The sequence below is a fragment of the Camelus dromedarius genome, chromosome 5 (assembly GCF_036321535.1).
Source record: "Camelus dromedarius isolate mCamDro1 chromosome 5, mCamDro1.pat, whole genome shotgun sequence".
Classification (NCBI taxonomy): Eukaryota; Metazoa; Chordata; class Mammalia; order Artiodactyla; family Camelidae; genus Camelus; species Camelus dromedarius.
The window spans coordinates 42,557,702-42,575,083 of NC_087440.1; the positions used below are offsets into that span (position 1 = coordinate 42,557,702).

Sequence of the window (17,382 nt, forward strand, 5' to 3'; positions counted from 1 at the left end):
ATAACAAAATCAGTAAGTAATTAAAAACAGTTTGGGGATGCCCAGATTAGGACTTTTTGAAGTTAAGTTCATGGAAAACTGTCATCAAGTTTTAAAATAATGGCAGAATATTCTGCTTGATATATTGTTGGTATGCACAATGTATGACTCACTGGGAGGAAATCTTCCATCTAGAACTTCTGACTACATTTTGTTTAGTAAAGCAAAAGGAAAAAGCAAATACCATTAGAAAAGAGGTTCATGAAGAAACAGACTGAAAGTTACATACACCAGTCAGAAAGCCAGGCTGTAAAAAACAGAATTTAATTAAATAATTACTCTCCTTTCCAAAGAAGCATTCATTAAAATGGAGGGTGTCAGAAAGAGTAGCAAATCATGCCAGTTCTATGCAACCAGCAGACTGCTGAGTTAGCTTATTTAAGGTAAACTTTGACGTTGACTCAGGGAAGTCATGGAGCATGGCTCCATAATGGCCACAGTGGTTTTCTCTTGCATATTTTTGAGTCAGGAAGAGAAAGAAATGAGTACCAGCTGCAGAAAGCCAGGAAGTGGGCAGTAGGCAAAGGGTCAGGGTTTCCATGAAGCTGGGCTGCAAGCTGTGTAGGTTCCTCGTTCTGAAATGGAGGCATGGGGCAAATGATTTCTAAGGTCATTTCTATATTGAAAACGGTTTGATTCTAGGAGAGAAAAACGTTTATATGATACAGAAAAGCAGCTGGGTTAATACTTATGTGGAGAGGATTTTTAACCCTACGCCTCAAGAATATTGCTGTTTCTCACTGTTCCTCACCTTTCCTCATGGCGAATATAACATAGCCTAAGGCAAAAATTGAGTTGAGGAAAAAGAAGCTTGTAAATTCAGGATAAGTCAAGATTAAGTCAAGGAAGAGTGAAATGTTGCTAAGAGTCTAGGAGACTTCAGGAATTCTGTTCCTAGCATAGACTCTACAAATGTTTATTCCTTATCAAGGATTTTATAAAGGTGCTCATAATTTTTAATAGAAAGTAATTAACAAATGTACTTTGCTTTAGTAAAACATTGAAAAAAAACAAAACCCTGATATTTATTGATGTGTGTATTTCATTAGGTTCATTTATAATTTGAGAACATTTGGAATAATTAAAATGTCTAATAAGATTTTGTTTTCTCTCTTTTTTTTTTTTAGAACTGTTACTATGGCTTATATAAATATTGGCCTCATATATCTACTATACCTAGATAACTACATAAAAGCCACTTGGTATTTTTCTGAGGCTATTAGACTTGACCCTTCATATATTCAAGGGTATATTTGTCGAGCAGAAGCCTATCATAAGGTACTTAAGTTTTGAGAATATGGGTTTTTAAAATCTTTAATTTCTAAAAGTTTGATTTTTAAAAATTTTAATTTCCTGAATGTTTGGTGAAAAAGATGTTATGGTTGAGGGTAAAAAACTGAAAAGCTAAACAGAAAAAAAAAAAAAACTAGAATGTATGATATAATCATATTTACTTTAAACTATATAGTGGGTATATGTGATCATTCTTCAAAAATTAAAGATAATTTAAAAAAAAGAAGGCTTTGCATCATCATCTTTTTTTTTCTTTTACTTCTCTGTATCCCACGTGTTTTGATGATACTTAAGAAAAACATGTACATTAGGAGAGATTCCTGCAAAATTTCTGTATTGAAGTGTGGGAGGGGATAAATATCAGAAAGGAAGCAATCAGTATTATTATGAGCTAATATAATACTGTTTCTGTTTATCACTCAACAGTTGCATAAATTGAAAAAGGCAGTGAGAGAGTTATCTCGTGCTATCCACCTCCAGCCAGATAGGACCCAGTTATATATAATAAGGTATGAACATAGAAATGGAATTCTTCTTGGGATAACTTAGCATCTGAACTAGATGTTGGAATTCTTAGGTCTCTCTTGATCCTTCTTTGTTCTATATTTAATCTCCCAGAAATGGCCATCCCCAACCAGTCAGATATAGTTATTGTTTTTGTTAAGCTTTAAGATAATTTATGAGATAACCAGACCTTTCCCTTCGTTCTCTCCTTGCATCAAAACACAACTGTTTAGTGTTTAAGTTCTTTGAAGCCTCTCTCGATTACTAGTTAGATAGTTATCACAGATCTCATGAACAGTTGTTTGATTGTGTCCAGAGGTACCGAGTATAAAACTCAGATAATTCTGTGGGGAAGAAAATGACACATTGAGTTGTATTTCAAATGCAGTAGAGCTTGCTATAAAGGGACCCATTGCAAATTAATGAGTTATCACTAGAAAACATATGTTATAATCACTAACATGGGAAATGGGCTTAACAGATGTGGGAAAATGCACTGGAACAATGCTTTCTGATAAGGGCTGGCTTTGTCTTTTAACTCTTGAGCCATATTTTATGTCCCTTGAACTGTGTTTATCTTTTATAATTTCTCAGCAACAGAATATAACATTTTAAATACTGATAAGTATAGAAAGATTGGAGTACTTTTCTTTCAGCTTCATGTTTCCTAAATTGTCTTCTCCTTACATCTCCATGCTGGTTGGCCTATTTAGACATGCATAAAATATTTATAACCTTTACATTGTTTTCATCATATATATATAAGTATAAATGAATGTATTGTAGTTTAAAATTTTAAGTAACTGGGTATAAAAATCTTTTTTGAAAAAAATGATTTTTAACTGCTCCAAATTAAAAAGCTATTATTTCTTACAGAGGACAGTATCTTCTTAAAATGAAATTTTATGATCTTGCAAAGTTCACTATTTATCAAATAGCAGAAATGAACAAAGGTAAATATAATTAAATAGAAAATTAAAATTATCTTAATTTAAAAAATACCTTTTAAATTTTTTATACTATTTGCAACAGCAATGTATAACATGAAGGACTCACTTGAAAGTCAGAGTTAGATTTTGAAACTTTAAAACTTCAGTTTCACATGTGTATAACCAATTAGTAAAATGCTTCATAACATAGTAAATTTTGTGAGAGATTGTTATAAGAAATACCAGGCTGATAATTTTATTTTTTTGTGTTTGTATTTGGGATGTCTTGTTGTTCATAGATAGTAAAGAGATTTTAGTATCATATTGCTTTATTAATTCATATTAGAAAGATAGACTATAGATTGCTCAACTTCCTTAAAATAATTATATCCTAAATCCTAGCTACTTGGCAAAGTTATTGATAAACTTTCCTTTATTTTTAGGTCTCATTGAATTGAGTCCTATACAGCAAGCCCTCATTTATTCATTTTGTGAGAACCATGACAAGGCCATGCAGGTCTTGGACGGAATCACTTTGAGTAGGCCTGATATCACCATGTGTGCTCTATTAGCAAAAGCTCAAATGAAGGCCAAGAGAAACAAGGTGAAAAGTCTTCTGTAACGTTTACTAAAACTATTAATGGAATTTTTATATTGTGCTTAGAATTACAGCTTACATTTTTTTTTGCAAATTTAAATGATACCATTTATTTATTTATTCTTCTGTTAATTAACATTTGGATTGTTTCCTTTTATTTATTTTTTTCCTCTTAAGAGTAAGGATGTTATAAATATTCTTTCTCATGTCTTGTTAACATACTGGCATGGAGAGAATGTAAATGTTTTACTTTCAAGAAAATATAACATTGTTCCGTAGGGCGGTACCAATTTTTTCTCTCGCCTGTGGGGTATGAGTGTTCCTGTTGCTCTCCACCCTTTGTGATGGCTGGTGGTGCCAGACTTTACTTCTGTCAATTTGGTGGATGAAAACTAATGTCTCCTTGTGGTCTTAATGCACATTTTTCAGTTTGAACATCTTTTTATATGTTGATTGGCTGCTCATTTCCTGTTCTATCAACATCCTGTACACATTTTTTGTTTGTTTGTTCTGTTCTTATCGATTTCGGGCATTGAAAAACTAAGTGCTGTGTATTAATCCTTGCTTGGTTATATGTGTGCCATGTATCCTCTTGCAATTTGATGATGTCTTTTGATGAACAGAGATTCTTAATTTTAATGTAGTTGAACAACCCTCTTGTTTAAGAAGTCCTCCCTGTGCTAAGGTCATAAAGATATTTTCCCATATGTTCTTCTAAAAGTTTGAAAGTTTTGCTTTTTCATTTAGGACCTTACTCTACCCTAAACTGATTTTTTTTGAGTGCAAGAGAGTGATAAAATTTCAGTTTTCCCCATATGGATACTCGAATGTTCCAGGATCATTAATTACAGTGTACTCCTAACTCAAAGATCTGTAGTGGTACATCTATCATAACTTTTCATGTATGTGCAGATCTGATTTTGGGCTCCCTGTTCTGTTCCTTTGGTCAATTTTCCTATCCCTGGCCTAATTATACAATGTCTTAATTACCATAGCTGTATTGTAAGTTTTGACACCTGATAGAGCAAGTCAGCACACTATATTCTTCTCCAGGAAATTCCTGGTTATTCTTAGGCTTTTATTCTTCCATATACATTTTAAAATTCAGCTTGTCAAGATTGATTAAAGACCCTGCTGGAATTTTTATTGAATTGTATTGAATCTCTAGACTATTTTAGAGAGAACCGACATCTCTGAGATACCGAATTCCTGTTTTGGAATACTCTTCCATTTACAGTCACCTCCCTGCCTCCCCCACGTAGCTCTGCCAGGAGCCTGAGGTTACCTTGGATTGCCCTCTTCTACCCAATCAATAGTCATTTTCTCTTGGTTTTTCTTTCTCAGTATCTCTCAAATCCACGTCCTTTCTCTGTTTCTATAGTCGTTATCCTAGTCCAGAACATATTTTTATTTTGTTTGAATTATAGAAAAGTCTTGCACTCTTCCAAGCTTTTATCCACAGAGCTGCCACAGTGTTGTGTTCAGAATGTAAGTATGCCTTAACCTGCAGCCCCTCCAGGGCTTCCTGAGGAGATTTTTTAGAACAGTGATGGAGAGAAAGGCGGGCGTCAGCTAGAGGAGGAAGCAGGAGAAAGTGAAGGTGTGTTCACTGTAACTTAAACGGGAGGGAGGCATTATGGACTCACGGAGACGGTGAAGGGGCGGAGATCCGCAAGAGGAAAGAGGTAACAGGCTTCTCAGCTGGGGCAGAAGGAGCAGGTAGTCAAAGACCCAGCTTGAGGAGTTAGGTCTGAAAAGGAGGAGAAAGGAAACCAAAGACAGGAGGGAAAAGGTGCAAAGGGAAGAAGATAGAGACTTTGAAAAGTCAAAAGGATAGAATTTGAGACGGTGATGCATTTTTTTCTATGGCAAGTTCTCGTGCTAAGAGTGAGAATGGAAGGATGGATGTTGAAGTGGGCTGTAACCATGTGGCATAAACTTGGTGGGCACAAAGGACACTTAGCATGTCTAAGTTAAACCTCACTGTTTCTTTAGCAGTTTAATATAATTGAGAAAATGGGCTAAAGATTCATAAGTATTTGTATTTCCGTATAGATACACTGAGTAGCTAGTTATGAAAAGGTGTTTCTGTCTGGAAAATTGACATTTTTTTTCACTAATGAGTTTCAACCATTTTGATAGAATAGTTTAAATGGGTTATTTATTTATTTATTTATTTATTTATTTATTTATTTATTTTTATTGATGTATAGCCAGTTTACAATGTTGTGTTAATTTCTGGTGTGTGACGTAGGGATTCAGTTATACATATGTATATTCCTTTTCATATTCTTTTTTGTTACAGGCTATTACAAGATACTGAATATAGTTCTCTGTGCTATACAGTACAACTTTGCTGTTTATCTATAAATGAGTAATTTTTTGATGTTACCTTATTTGCTAGTGTCAGTGGAACCCCCCCTTAAGAGCATAGCAGGACATAATAAAGTTTGATTAAAACTATCTCAGATACTGTCATTGGAGAACTTTTACAGCCTAATAGCCGTCCAGTATTCCCTTCAGGAGTATTGCTTGGAAACTGGTCATAAACTAGTCTATAAATTTCAGTCTGATTTAAGACTACAGGAAAATAGCCTTTAGAATTTAGAAATTATAGTTCCAAAAGTCCACGTGTGTAAGCCTGCTTAGTACCTACTTGCAGCACAGGCCCCCGGGTGGGTCTTGCTGTGATCAGATGCCCCACCTGGGTTCTCTTCTCAGTGTCTTTAGCTGGTTGGCGTGTCCTCGTGTGAAATGAGAGTAGAGCTGTGTGCTCAGGATTCATTTTAACACTTAAAGCTGTCATGTTAAATAAATATAAGAAAGAAACATTCCTTTCCCTCTCTCTTTAAAAAAAAATCATTATAGGAAGCCATGAGAATGTTCAAAAAGGCACTGGATATGTTTTCTCATTCTGAGAAAGGACCAAATGCCATAGAAGCTTCAGCAGACTGTCTATATCACTTGGGACTTTGTTACATGGAGGAAGGCAACTTACAAATGGTAATTTGTGCATTTAGGAGCATAGGTTATTTTTTATTTTAGAAATTGTTTCCTTGCCTTCAGTTCCATTTCTGAGGTCTACTTAAACAGTGATAGATTAGACCAAACCCTCTTACAAAGCTTGGCTTGCTAAAGTCAGTCTGATACTGCAATACCTACTACATTGTTTCATTTATTCACATTTTATTGATACTTGCTTGTCAACAATATTCTAAAGACTAATGTGTGTTTTCCACCAAAACAATAAATCTAACTGTAATAAATTATTCTAACAAAATAATTTCATCATATTAATATAAATGTACTTATTAAATTAAAAGTACTTTAAATTGCTTCAATGTAATGTAGAATGAATGGAAACTGATTAGGATATTGTTTGATTTCTCTTAGTGACAACTGAACAATTCAAATCAGAATAAAACTGACTGTTTAGATGGCCAGACTCACTGAAAGCTAGTTGGTTCAATTATTATGTATTTATTCAGCATTTGACTGTTTTACACAACTCTCCATTTCAAAATTGTCAATGATATGATAAATATGTAAATTAATTGATATTTTCTAGTCACTACTTAGATTATATTACAGCTCCATACAAACACACACACACACACACACACACACACACACACACACACACACACACACACACACACACACACACACACACACACACACACACACACACACACACACACACACACACACACACACACACACACACACCATTCCAGTCCTTACATTCATCGGGGCGGACAGTGTCTGAAACTTGCATCTTCATAACCTTAAAAAATAATTGCACTTCATTAGTTGTTCCATTAAGAAATTCCAATAAATATAAGATTAATTACAAATCTCTTTCATGTTTTTAGCCCTTTTTGACAACCAGAGGAAACCTCATTTTGCTTTACAATATTGGAAAAATGTTTGGAGTTCCATTGTTTTGAAATTTCATAACTAGGTATCTGTTGGCTTGCATGGAAAATAAATGTACTAATTGTGATTTCTTTGAAGAAACACAATGTAAAGAATAATGATAAGAAGTATACCTCCCAAAGTACTGTAATCCAACCACATGGATTATGTAGATGTTATTCTGGGAATAAGGGAATCTGTATATTATGTTAATAAATCTGGCTTGTTCATAAATATTTTTTTGGTCCACAAGGTTCACTGGGAGAAATGTATTTTAAAATGGTGAAAAAATAGAATGAAAGCTGTTCAGCAATAACTACATACTGTAATTTATTTACATTTTAAATTAATATATTCTACTTACTAAGTAATTTGCTTTTTAACACTATGCTCTTCTAGGCGGTTGATTCTTTTACAAAAGCTGTGAAAGCAAATCCTGATTTTGCAGAAGGCTTTTATCAACGTGGGCTTTGTAAAGTAAAACTCCACAAAGATAGCTCAATCCTGGATTTTAATCGTGCGATTACCCTCAATCCAAAACATTACCAGGTAATTAAATAAATAATTTCAGTGGTTTGGAAAGTGTGTTAAATTTGCTAAAATGATTAACTCTTTAAATGTTATTGTTATTAGTTAGCAACACTTATCACTTATGCCTACTTTTCAGCTATTTTAAATTTGAATTTGGACTAAATATTATATGATTTTAGGGGAGTGCTATTAATTTTCTTATATACACAGTGGTAATATGGTTATGTAGGAGAATGTCTTCTTCACAGGAGACACATACTGGAAGACTTGGGATGAAGTTTTATGATGTCTACAACTTATTTTCAAATAGTTAAGAAAAAATAGATAAAACAGGTATTGCAAAATGTTAATAATGATTGAATCCAGGTGATAGTCAAATAGATGTTCGTTGTACTATTTCAATTATTCTGTGTGTTTGAGATTTTTTAATAAAAAAGAGTAGGGAAAAAGTATGTATTTTAAGCCATCTTTAGGTGGCATGGATTTGTTTAAACTGTCATACATTTTGGTAGAATTGATGCCTTTACTAAAATGTTTACTCCTGCTTTCCTCCTCTCTTTCTCTGAAAAGGCATATTTAAGCCGAGTAGCCTTCTATGGCTTGAAAGGTAGATACTCAAAAGCAATCTTGAATTGTAATGAAGCCATCAAAATTTACCCTCGGAGTGTGCATGCCTATATCTGCAGAGGAGTTCTGAAATACTACAACAAGGTAAGGCAATCTCCTACCTTGTTCACTGCCATTTTAGAGTGGATAGATGCTCGGATGCCAAACAGGGACTCACTTCCCTTTTTTCTCTGTGAGAGGAGAATTGCCATGGTATGAAGGCAGAACTGTGTACAAGATGGCACACCTTGACAGTACATCGAAAGGGATTTTAATTCATAATTGTTCATAAAATAGTGATATTTTTGACATTTACATTTAAATAACACTGATTATTTTTATTAAGATGATAGTATATATTGATTGTAGAGAATTTGGAAAATACAGAGAGGAATAAAGGAGAAGATTAAAATCACTGATTGTCCCACCATCAAATGGCAATTCCTGGGAGCATTTTGATGTATTTGCATTTAGTCTTTTTCCCTAATAGTATATACTTTCCAAAATTGGGATTATGCTACTTATACAATTTGTGTAATGCCCTGCTTATTACATTTAATTTTTGATGATACAATTTTTAATGACTGCATAATATTCCACCATAGTTTATTTTTAACCACTTTTTGCTGGGCCTTTGGATTGTTTGAATTTTTTTTCTGTTTTTTTTTATTGAGGTATAGTCAGTTTACAATGTTGTGTCAATTTCTGGTGTACAGCACAATGTTTCAGTCATACATGAATATACATATATTCATTTTCATATTCTTTTCACTATAAGTTACTACAAGATATTGAATATAATTCCCTGTGCTATACAGTATAAACTTGTTTATTGAAATTTTTTATTATTTTATTATTTTAAATAATACAGTTATACACACTGAAAATAAAATCATTGCTTGAGTTGATGACTGATTCCTAAAAAAATTACTGGGTCAAGGGGTGTGAGCAGCACCACTGCTATCTGATACTTCATGGAATACTTTTTTTTCTCCTATGTTTCTTTTCTAACCTTTCTTTGTAGCTATTTCGTATAAAATATTTTGCAAATAATACCTTAAAGAAAAGGTAAGATCTTGCATTACCTGTTAATTCCATGAAAATTTCTATCTATAGAAATGGATGATCTAAGATATCAGAGAAGCATCAAAGAGAAGCAAAAGAGAACATGGGTAGAAAGCATGACGATTATGTGATATGACAGTACTAGCGACAGAAGCAAGTTCTGGTGCATGTTTGCTGAATAAATATGGCTTGCTTCTCTTTAACCAATAAGACATTTAATTTTTTTCCTTGCTGTATAACAGCAGTGGCAATCAGATAATCATCTAAATTAAAGTTGTTTATATATTGAATTTTATTTGAAGGTAAGAGAAACTATAATAACATTTCCTACCAAGGGATCTTCTTAATTAATTCTATGGAAGATTAGCTTGATTGTCTTAATTTCACAGATGATACACAGAATGGTTAAATGAGTATTCCCAAAACTCTAATAGAATCAAGAATTTGTTTTACAACTAAATTTCAGTCCATTATGATTAACCCTTCTCACTTAATTATGTTTTCCTTTATAGACTTATAAACTAGCAATTACAGATTTAACTACAGCTATCAACATGAACAAAACTAGTTATATAGCATTTTATAACAGAGCATTATGTTACACCAAGATAAGTGAACTTCGAATGGTAAGATGACCATCTTGGTAAATAACACTTTAAAGCATTTGTAAACATATTTAAAGCATGTGTATTTTCTTATTATTTCAGTTATAATTTTGAAAAATAATTGCTGTGGAAATACACAAAATTTGAGAAACCAAAGAACCATTTCAAAGAATATTTAATTTGTTTGTGCTCCTCTGCAATGTCAAATGAAAAATTAATTTTACAATGCTTATATAAGCATTTAAAAGCTATATAAATTAAAATACATTACATAATTGACATTTGAGAAAATGTTTCTACTGAGAAATTGTGTGCAGAATTTTAAAGCAGTGATCACTAGCAATATTGTTTACTTAAAAATCTCAACATTAGCTACAACAGTTTGTGGGGGTATTTTGTTTAATACTGCTCAGACCACAGATGCAGCAGGGAGTTGCATGAGTGATGGTTTCCAGCTCCGGGGATCAGTGACCAGTATTGCCTGTACATTTTGAAGGCCCAACTGATGGCTACAGCAAACTTGTTTTTTTTTTTTTTTCCCTCTATTTGTCCTGATACCTGTGCAAGCCCTCTTTTATATTTTTTAGTCTTAACCCCCTCCACTGTCCCCTTGTCCTTTTGTCCTTTTCCAATCAGGATTCCTCACTAGAGGGCAGGTCTGTAATTTCTTTCCTTCCTTCCTTCCTTCCTTCCTTCCTTCCTTCCTTCCTTCCTTCCTTTTTTTTTGTACTGGGGATTGAACCCAGAACCTCGTGATGCTAAGCATGTGCTCTACCACTGAGCTGTACCCACCCCCTACCCGCCCCCCCAAAGTCTGTAGTTTCTTAGTGTTCTGTCCCATCCTCTTGCTTCTCTATCTGGGGTCCACTTTTCTCCCCCTCCTTGTTTCTATCCACTTCCATTGTCAATGAAGCATTCTTCTGAAAGTCTACCTCATGTACCTGCTGTTCTGGACACACTGCCTCAATTTCTTTGAAACTTGGAAAGTTAAATCTGTTTAAAACATTTAAAAGTTTAGTGATTTATTTGCTCTGGAAGGAAGAAGTTGAGAAACATTGTTTCTGTCTATGAGGATGTAGACTTCCTGGTAACCAGATTATCAGGTTTCCTCCAAAGATGTTGACAAATGAATAACTAATTTTTTTTTAACACAGGCTGTTGTTACCATTCTAGGACCTAATTAAAGGATCATTTATCAGAGTAACCTGCACAGCAGGTATCTTTGACAACTCCCTCCCCACCCCCATTCCTGCCTTTTCTGGGTAACCCTGAATGGTAAACAATGGTCTAGGTGGGGGCAGGGAACCACCACTTTGTTATCTCTGATACGTGGCAGAGCCAGTGGCCTATGAATAAGGAAAAACAAAAAACTACGCAAATAGAGCCCTAACTAGAATAGGAACATATTGGCTATTTTAGATCTGCCAGGTACCCAATGCTTTTCATCCAATGGACTCATTTTACAGATGAGGAAGTGGAAGTAGGGAGAGGTTAGAAACACATCCAAGTTACACAGGGAATCGAGACCTGTATTGGTGTTCACAGGTTTGTTTGCTTCTGGTTAATAGTCATTAGGTGGCTTTGTAAAACCATCTGACCTCCAGCATGTGGACTGGATGCCATTTTACAGTGACACCTCTTCCCTTTTGACCCCCTCCACCTGTTTTTCAGCATTCCTGGCATCACTAGACTGAGGAAACCCAAGTAACTTTCTGCAGAAAACCCACTTAGGTATCCTCCCGAGATACGGTTCCATTAAAAACCAAGAAAAAGTGAATTCTGGTTCCTACCACCTTATATTAATAAAAAGAGTAACAGTTACCACTCATTTAGGACTTTTTGTGTGACAGGCACTGGGCTAAATCCTTTGCCAACACACAATCACAATATTTTAAAGTGGACTTTTACAACAACATCAATATTCCATTTTTGTGGAAGAGGAAACTGAAGCTTAGGGTTAAGTAACTTTCTTAAGGCTGAAAGGTTGACAATAATAACAGAGGCATGATACAAAGCCTGCTCATTGTGACCTTTGTGAAATCTCATTTCCTAGCTGTTGTTTCCTCGTGTCACATAATCAGCTGCTCAGTGGATCTCTAAGGCATCTTGGTACATATACAGGTTTTATAACCTGTGAGTCTGTGAAAGGAAAATTGCTAACATTCTAGTTTTGTTTTGTTTGTTTCACAAGAATTACAAATTATTTTTACAGTCCTGGTAATGTTTATTTATAGTTAATTGTACAATTCTTTCAGACACTTGAGTGCCCAATCATAAAACATTAGAGTAGAATCAATAAACAAATGGTAAAATACTATTTATTTGCATTTTCAGTTAGCATGTGCTACAGGCATATATGATTTGGCCCTTTTCTGATGAAACCATATGGCTCTTTTGGACAAAATGTTCAGTAGGAAAATGAGTTAAGAGATTCAGCTCCAACACAAATGTGGTACAGAGCAGATGACCAGTAAAACCTTGTCATTCAGTGAATGTTAGGAAAAAAAAAAAAAAGAAAGAGAGAACGGTCCTCTGACTTGATTCTCATCTTAGACGAGTATCTTTTTAAAAATAAAAGTATTGAAGTAATTTTCCAACAAGTGCTTGTTAATTTTATAATCTCTGTTTTCATTGCTTTATGATTTATTCATTTAACAGAAAAAAATCAAATGCCAAGTATGTGCAGGCACGGTGCCAGTTACTGGCTTTACAGTGGTGAACAAAGTGGATTATCTCTGCCTCCATGATATTTAAGTTTCAGTGAGGAAAACAATAAAACACTAAAAAGAAATTAAATGTCAGAAGGTAACGAGTACTCAGCTTTAGTGTCAACAGACACTTAGTGAAACTGCTGAGTTGGGGAAGGGTGTTGCACACCACCTTCAATCCACACACGATAAAAATGCTGAGGCCGTTTCACAAATAGCACGTGAAGTGCAAGCACAGCGCACAGCACTTGTCAGAAAGTAGCAACGTCCATAGTGTTTAGATAAGGGGACCCTTTAAACCTAACAGGGATTATGTTTGGCCATAAATTTTAAGTCACATTAAGGAACTAATTGTGAGGTCCTAGCTTGGGTGTAAACTCATTTGCCCATGGCCCATGCAGTAAGGCTCTAAAGAGTGGACTCTAGGTTGTAAGTGATGATTTTATTTTTAGGCATTAACAGATTATGGAATTGTGCTTCTTCTTGATGCTGGAGAAACTGTGACATTAAACACCCTCATTAATCGTGGACTAATCTACGTAGAACTGGGGCAGTTCAGCTTTGCATTGGAGGTAAACCTTCCTGTTTATTTGTAAAAAGGAACCCACTTGATCTTGCATGTTCACTTCTGAAAACCAGTGAAAAAGTTTTTCTCGATATCAAATGGCAATATTAATGAATAATAATTCAACTTGAGCAAGAATTGTGTTGAAATGCTTTGAATGAATAATGGAATCTTTGCAAAAAAATGTGCATTTTCACTTTGTCTTTTATTACAGGTAAATGGCCAGTATGTTAAAAAAAAAAAAGTCTGAACTGATGAAATATCAAAATTATCATCTCCCTCAAAGGGAGTGTCTTAGCTATAGACCAAACTCAATTATTTGGCAGATAAAATGATTTATAAACCGTTTACTTTGCTACTCAGTGCTCTTTCTCATTTACAGTTTTCTTCATTCCACATTGAAAATATATCAAAATGAATTTGTTTGCTTCACAAAATAGCAGCTCAGACTAGGCTACCGGGAATAGGCTTTTGAGTTAGTGGGAACAGATACTCGGAACTGCAGTAGAAGACAGACACTGCAACATACAGAAAAGACACAGGTGGTTTCAGGTGTATCACTTTATAGAATAATTAAACAAAATTCACCATTCTCATTTTTATAGTCTGTATTGTCTATTTTGAGTTAACTTTGGAATTGAGATTAAGAGAGACAGGCAAAAATTAAATAGCAACTTGAAGTTCACAGTGCAGTGATAGCAGCTTTGCTTCTTTGTCTCTCAGGAACCACAACAGAACGCTATGTAGCCAAGTGCTTCCTATTTTTTCACCTCCAGAGATAGCTTGTATTATTTTTCAACTTCTGGAGTCATCTTCTGAGATTCTGTCCCATCATTAAGGAAATGTCTGAGAAACCTTATTATAGGCAATTTACACTATGGTGAAATGTAATTTCAAGAGTTGAACTCCCTAAGATTTTGGTTTTGAGATGTACCAGTCGAAATTCGCTCAGGTAGGGGAAGCTAAAGAACTTTGTTTGGAGTAGGCAAAAAAAATCTATGGAACTCTGGGCAACAGTGTTGGGAGGAGAAATTGAGGAAAATGCGAGTTGGAAGCAAAAGACCTCAGCTGTTGGAGAATTAACTGCAGGGCCTGCGTTATCTACCTAGTAAATGTTTATTTTGTACTTAACAACATTAACTCTACTCGTTCCATAGGTGCTACATACCAGGTTCTCCACAATGCTGCACAATTTATAACTGTAGCTTATAGATGAGGAAGCTGATATTCGAAAGAGGTTAAATAAACTCTTTTAGCTAGGAAGTACTGGGCAATATTTGAACTCAGGTCTCACTTGACTCCAAATCCCATGTTCTTTCAGACAAGGCAAGGCACTGACACTGGCTTTTAAGATATGGAGACAAAAGATTTCCAGTCCTTGAGGAGCTCATGGTCTGGTGGTGATCATTCCTTACTCATTCTTGGACCCCCCCCCCCCCCCGCCTCCTCACACCCTACATCTAAATCATGAGCAAGGCCAGTCAGCTCTACCACCAAAACATATTTTGAATTCAGTCGTTTTTCATTTTTGCTACTGCCCTCCTCCTCATTCAGGCCTCAGCCGTCTCTCCCTGGACGACTGCCGTAGCTTCCTCACTGGCCTCTCTGCTTCTGCTCTTGTCCCTCTGCCTGCTGTTCTCCACACAGCAGCCGGAGCAGAGCAAGTTATTCCTCTGCTCAGAACCCTCCAATGGCTTCTCATCACACTTAGGATAAAATCTAACTCTCGATGAGGCCGACCACGACCCTGCATGATATGACTGCTGCTCACTGATCTGACTTCCTTGTCCACAGTCTTCTTTTCTCCACTCAAGTTCTGCCATTCCTGGGAAATGCCAGGCTTCCTTCCTGCTTCAGGGCCCTCACGCAAGCTATTCCCTGTGCATAGAACACTCTTCCCATCTATCTGCATATGTCCTCCTTTCATTTCAGGTTTCTGCTCAAATGTGACTTCCTCAGTCAGAAAGAGTGTACATTAATTAAAATGGAATATTGAAAAATTTAAACAATCCAAAATAATTTTGGAAAAAGAAAAGAAAGGAACAGAAAACAGAGGAGATCAGCAGAAAACAAATAAAATGGCAGACCCAAATCCAGCCTCATCAGTAGTTACACTGAGTGGAAATGGTCAACACGCCAATTAAACTAATGAGAGTGTTGAATTGGAATCTTAAAAAAGTGTCAACAATATGCTGGCTGCGAGACACACACTTTACCTATAGTGATGTAGATAAGTAAAAATAAAAAGGCTAGAAAAATACGCCATGCACACACTACGGGCTTGCCTTGGAGATACTGCAATAACATGACTCACGCAAATTTTGGGGTTTCCCACTGTATATAAAAGTTGTGTTTACATGATGCTACAGCCTATAAGTTTGTAAGAACATTATGTCTAACAATGTACATATCTTAATGAAAAAGAATTTATTGATAAAAAATGCTAACCATCATCTGAGCGTTGTCACAACCTTTTTACAACAGTAAAATCAAAGATCACTGATGATCGCAGATTACCATAACAAATACAATAATAATGAAAAAGTTTGAAATATTGCAAGAATCACCAAAAGGTGACACAGAGACTGAAGTGAGCAAATGCTATTGGGAAAAATGGTGCCCACAGACTTGCTTGAAGCAGGCTTGCCATAAACCTTTGATTTGTAACACACGCAGTGTCTGTGAAGCACAAGAAAACAAGATATACCTGTAATTAAAAGCCAAAAAATTTTTCTTTGTGTAAATTTAGAAATTAATTTGAAAAATTAAAAAAAGAGATGGTGGCTGAGGAAGACCAATGAAGGAATATACGACTGAATAATAGGAGGACTCAATGGAGAACTGAGAGAGAGCAGAGTCTTCAAACATATGCAGGGAAAAATTTTTATTGGGAATAATTAACTAGCAGAGAGGTAGTGGGATGAGAGATGAAAACATACTAGTTAATTGATAGTTGTGTGATCTTCATAAGAACACCTTGATCAGGAAGTAGTGTGCATCCTTTAGACCAGCATTGTTTAGGAAGTCAATGGTTAAACTTGTTGGATTGAGAATATTTGTTTATTTCTTTGTCCTCTTGAAAACCAAGAAAACATAAAAGAATAAAAAAGCTATAATTCTACAAAGTTAAAGATAGCAGAGAAGAGATGCTTAGACACCACAAACTACCTTTCCAGATTTTAGTGCCTCAAAGTTAAATATGAATGGGTGATCAAAGATCCTACGCTTTCTTGAAGGAAGAAAAGTAGAGAGTTAAAAAACACATTGTCACAGGTATAATGTAGGGATGGTGGGAGAAGAGGAGGTGTATGGAGTGATAGAGTAAGATAGCTAAATTCTATCCTACGTTGAAGTTAAACATGAGACGATACTCATGTTATTTAGACATTTGAAGGTAAATAGTGAAGAAATAACAGCAAGGTATAAAAATGATTGTGGAGAGTGGAACTCAGAGGTAAGGAGAAGTGTAAGCATTGTGAGTAGTATTTTGGTTAGGTTATATTTGATTAGACAATACATTTTTTCTTTTCTTCCAAATAATTCCATTTGGTATCAAAATTACGCTTCAGGAATCTAAGTGGGGAGTCCATATTCTCAGGCTGCTCCGTAGACTAATACTCTCCCCTCCTGCAGGGCCGTGGAGCGCTCGGTTTGACCTGCTGCTCCCGCTTCCACCCCCAGTATTAGCCCCAGACTTATTCTACCCCATAAAACAGCCAGCTTCCTCTCCCTCCTACCGGCAAGGAAGGTTTGTGGAAGGAGGAGGGGGAGGGGAAGGAGATGGGAGGAGAAGGAGGCTGTCGTTATGGTTGGGTCCTCTCTAGCTGGGCAGAAACCAGAACTCTGACACTTGTCCTTTAAGGCTGTCAAGGGCCCTCATCCCAGCCTCAGGGAAATGGGAAGGGAGTCTGGAAGGATTTCCTTTTGTCACTCCAGGGGAGATACAAGTACTCTCCACAGTCTAGCGTGGTCAAGGGAGCTCCCAACGAGAACTGCCCAAGAAGATGCCTGCTGAAGCTGT

General features: G+C 35.6%; 1 protein-coding gene across 1 annotated transcript in view; it reads left to right on the forward strand.

Moving 5' to 3' along the window:
* The window catches only part of TTC6 (tetratricopeptide repeat domain 6), a 146,747-nt gene that overhangs the window by 114,878 nt on the left and 14,487 nt on the right, over positions 1 to 17,382 (forward strand). The window contains exons 18-26 of the mRNA XM_064486402.1: positions 1,167 to 1,317; positions 1,759 to 1,841; positions 2,713 to 2,789; positions 3,209 to 3,369; positions 6,232 to 6,366; positions 7,681 to 7,830; positions 8,383 to 8,523; positions 9,996 to 10,109; positions 13,249 to 13,368. Coding sequence (XP_064342472.1) covers positions 1,167 to 1,317; positions 1,759 to 1,841; positions 2,713 to 2,789; positions 3,209 to 3,369; positions 6,232 to 6,366; positions 7,681 to 7,830; positions 8,383 to 8,523; positions 9,996 to 10,109; positions 13,249 to 13,368 — 1,132 coding nt within the window. The remainder of the gene's footprint in view (positions 1 to 1,166; positions 1,318 to 1,758; positions 1,842 to 2,712; positions 2,790 to 3,208; positions 3,370 to 6,231; positions 6,367 to 7,680; positions 7,831 to 8,382; positions 8,524 to 9,995; positions 10,110 to 13,248; positions 13,369 to 17,382) is intronic.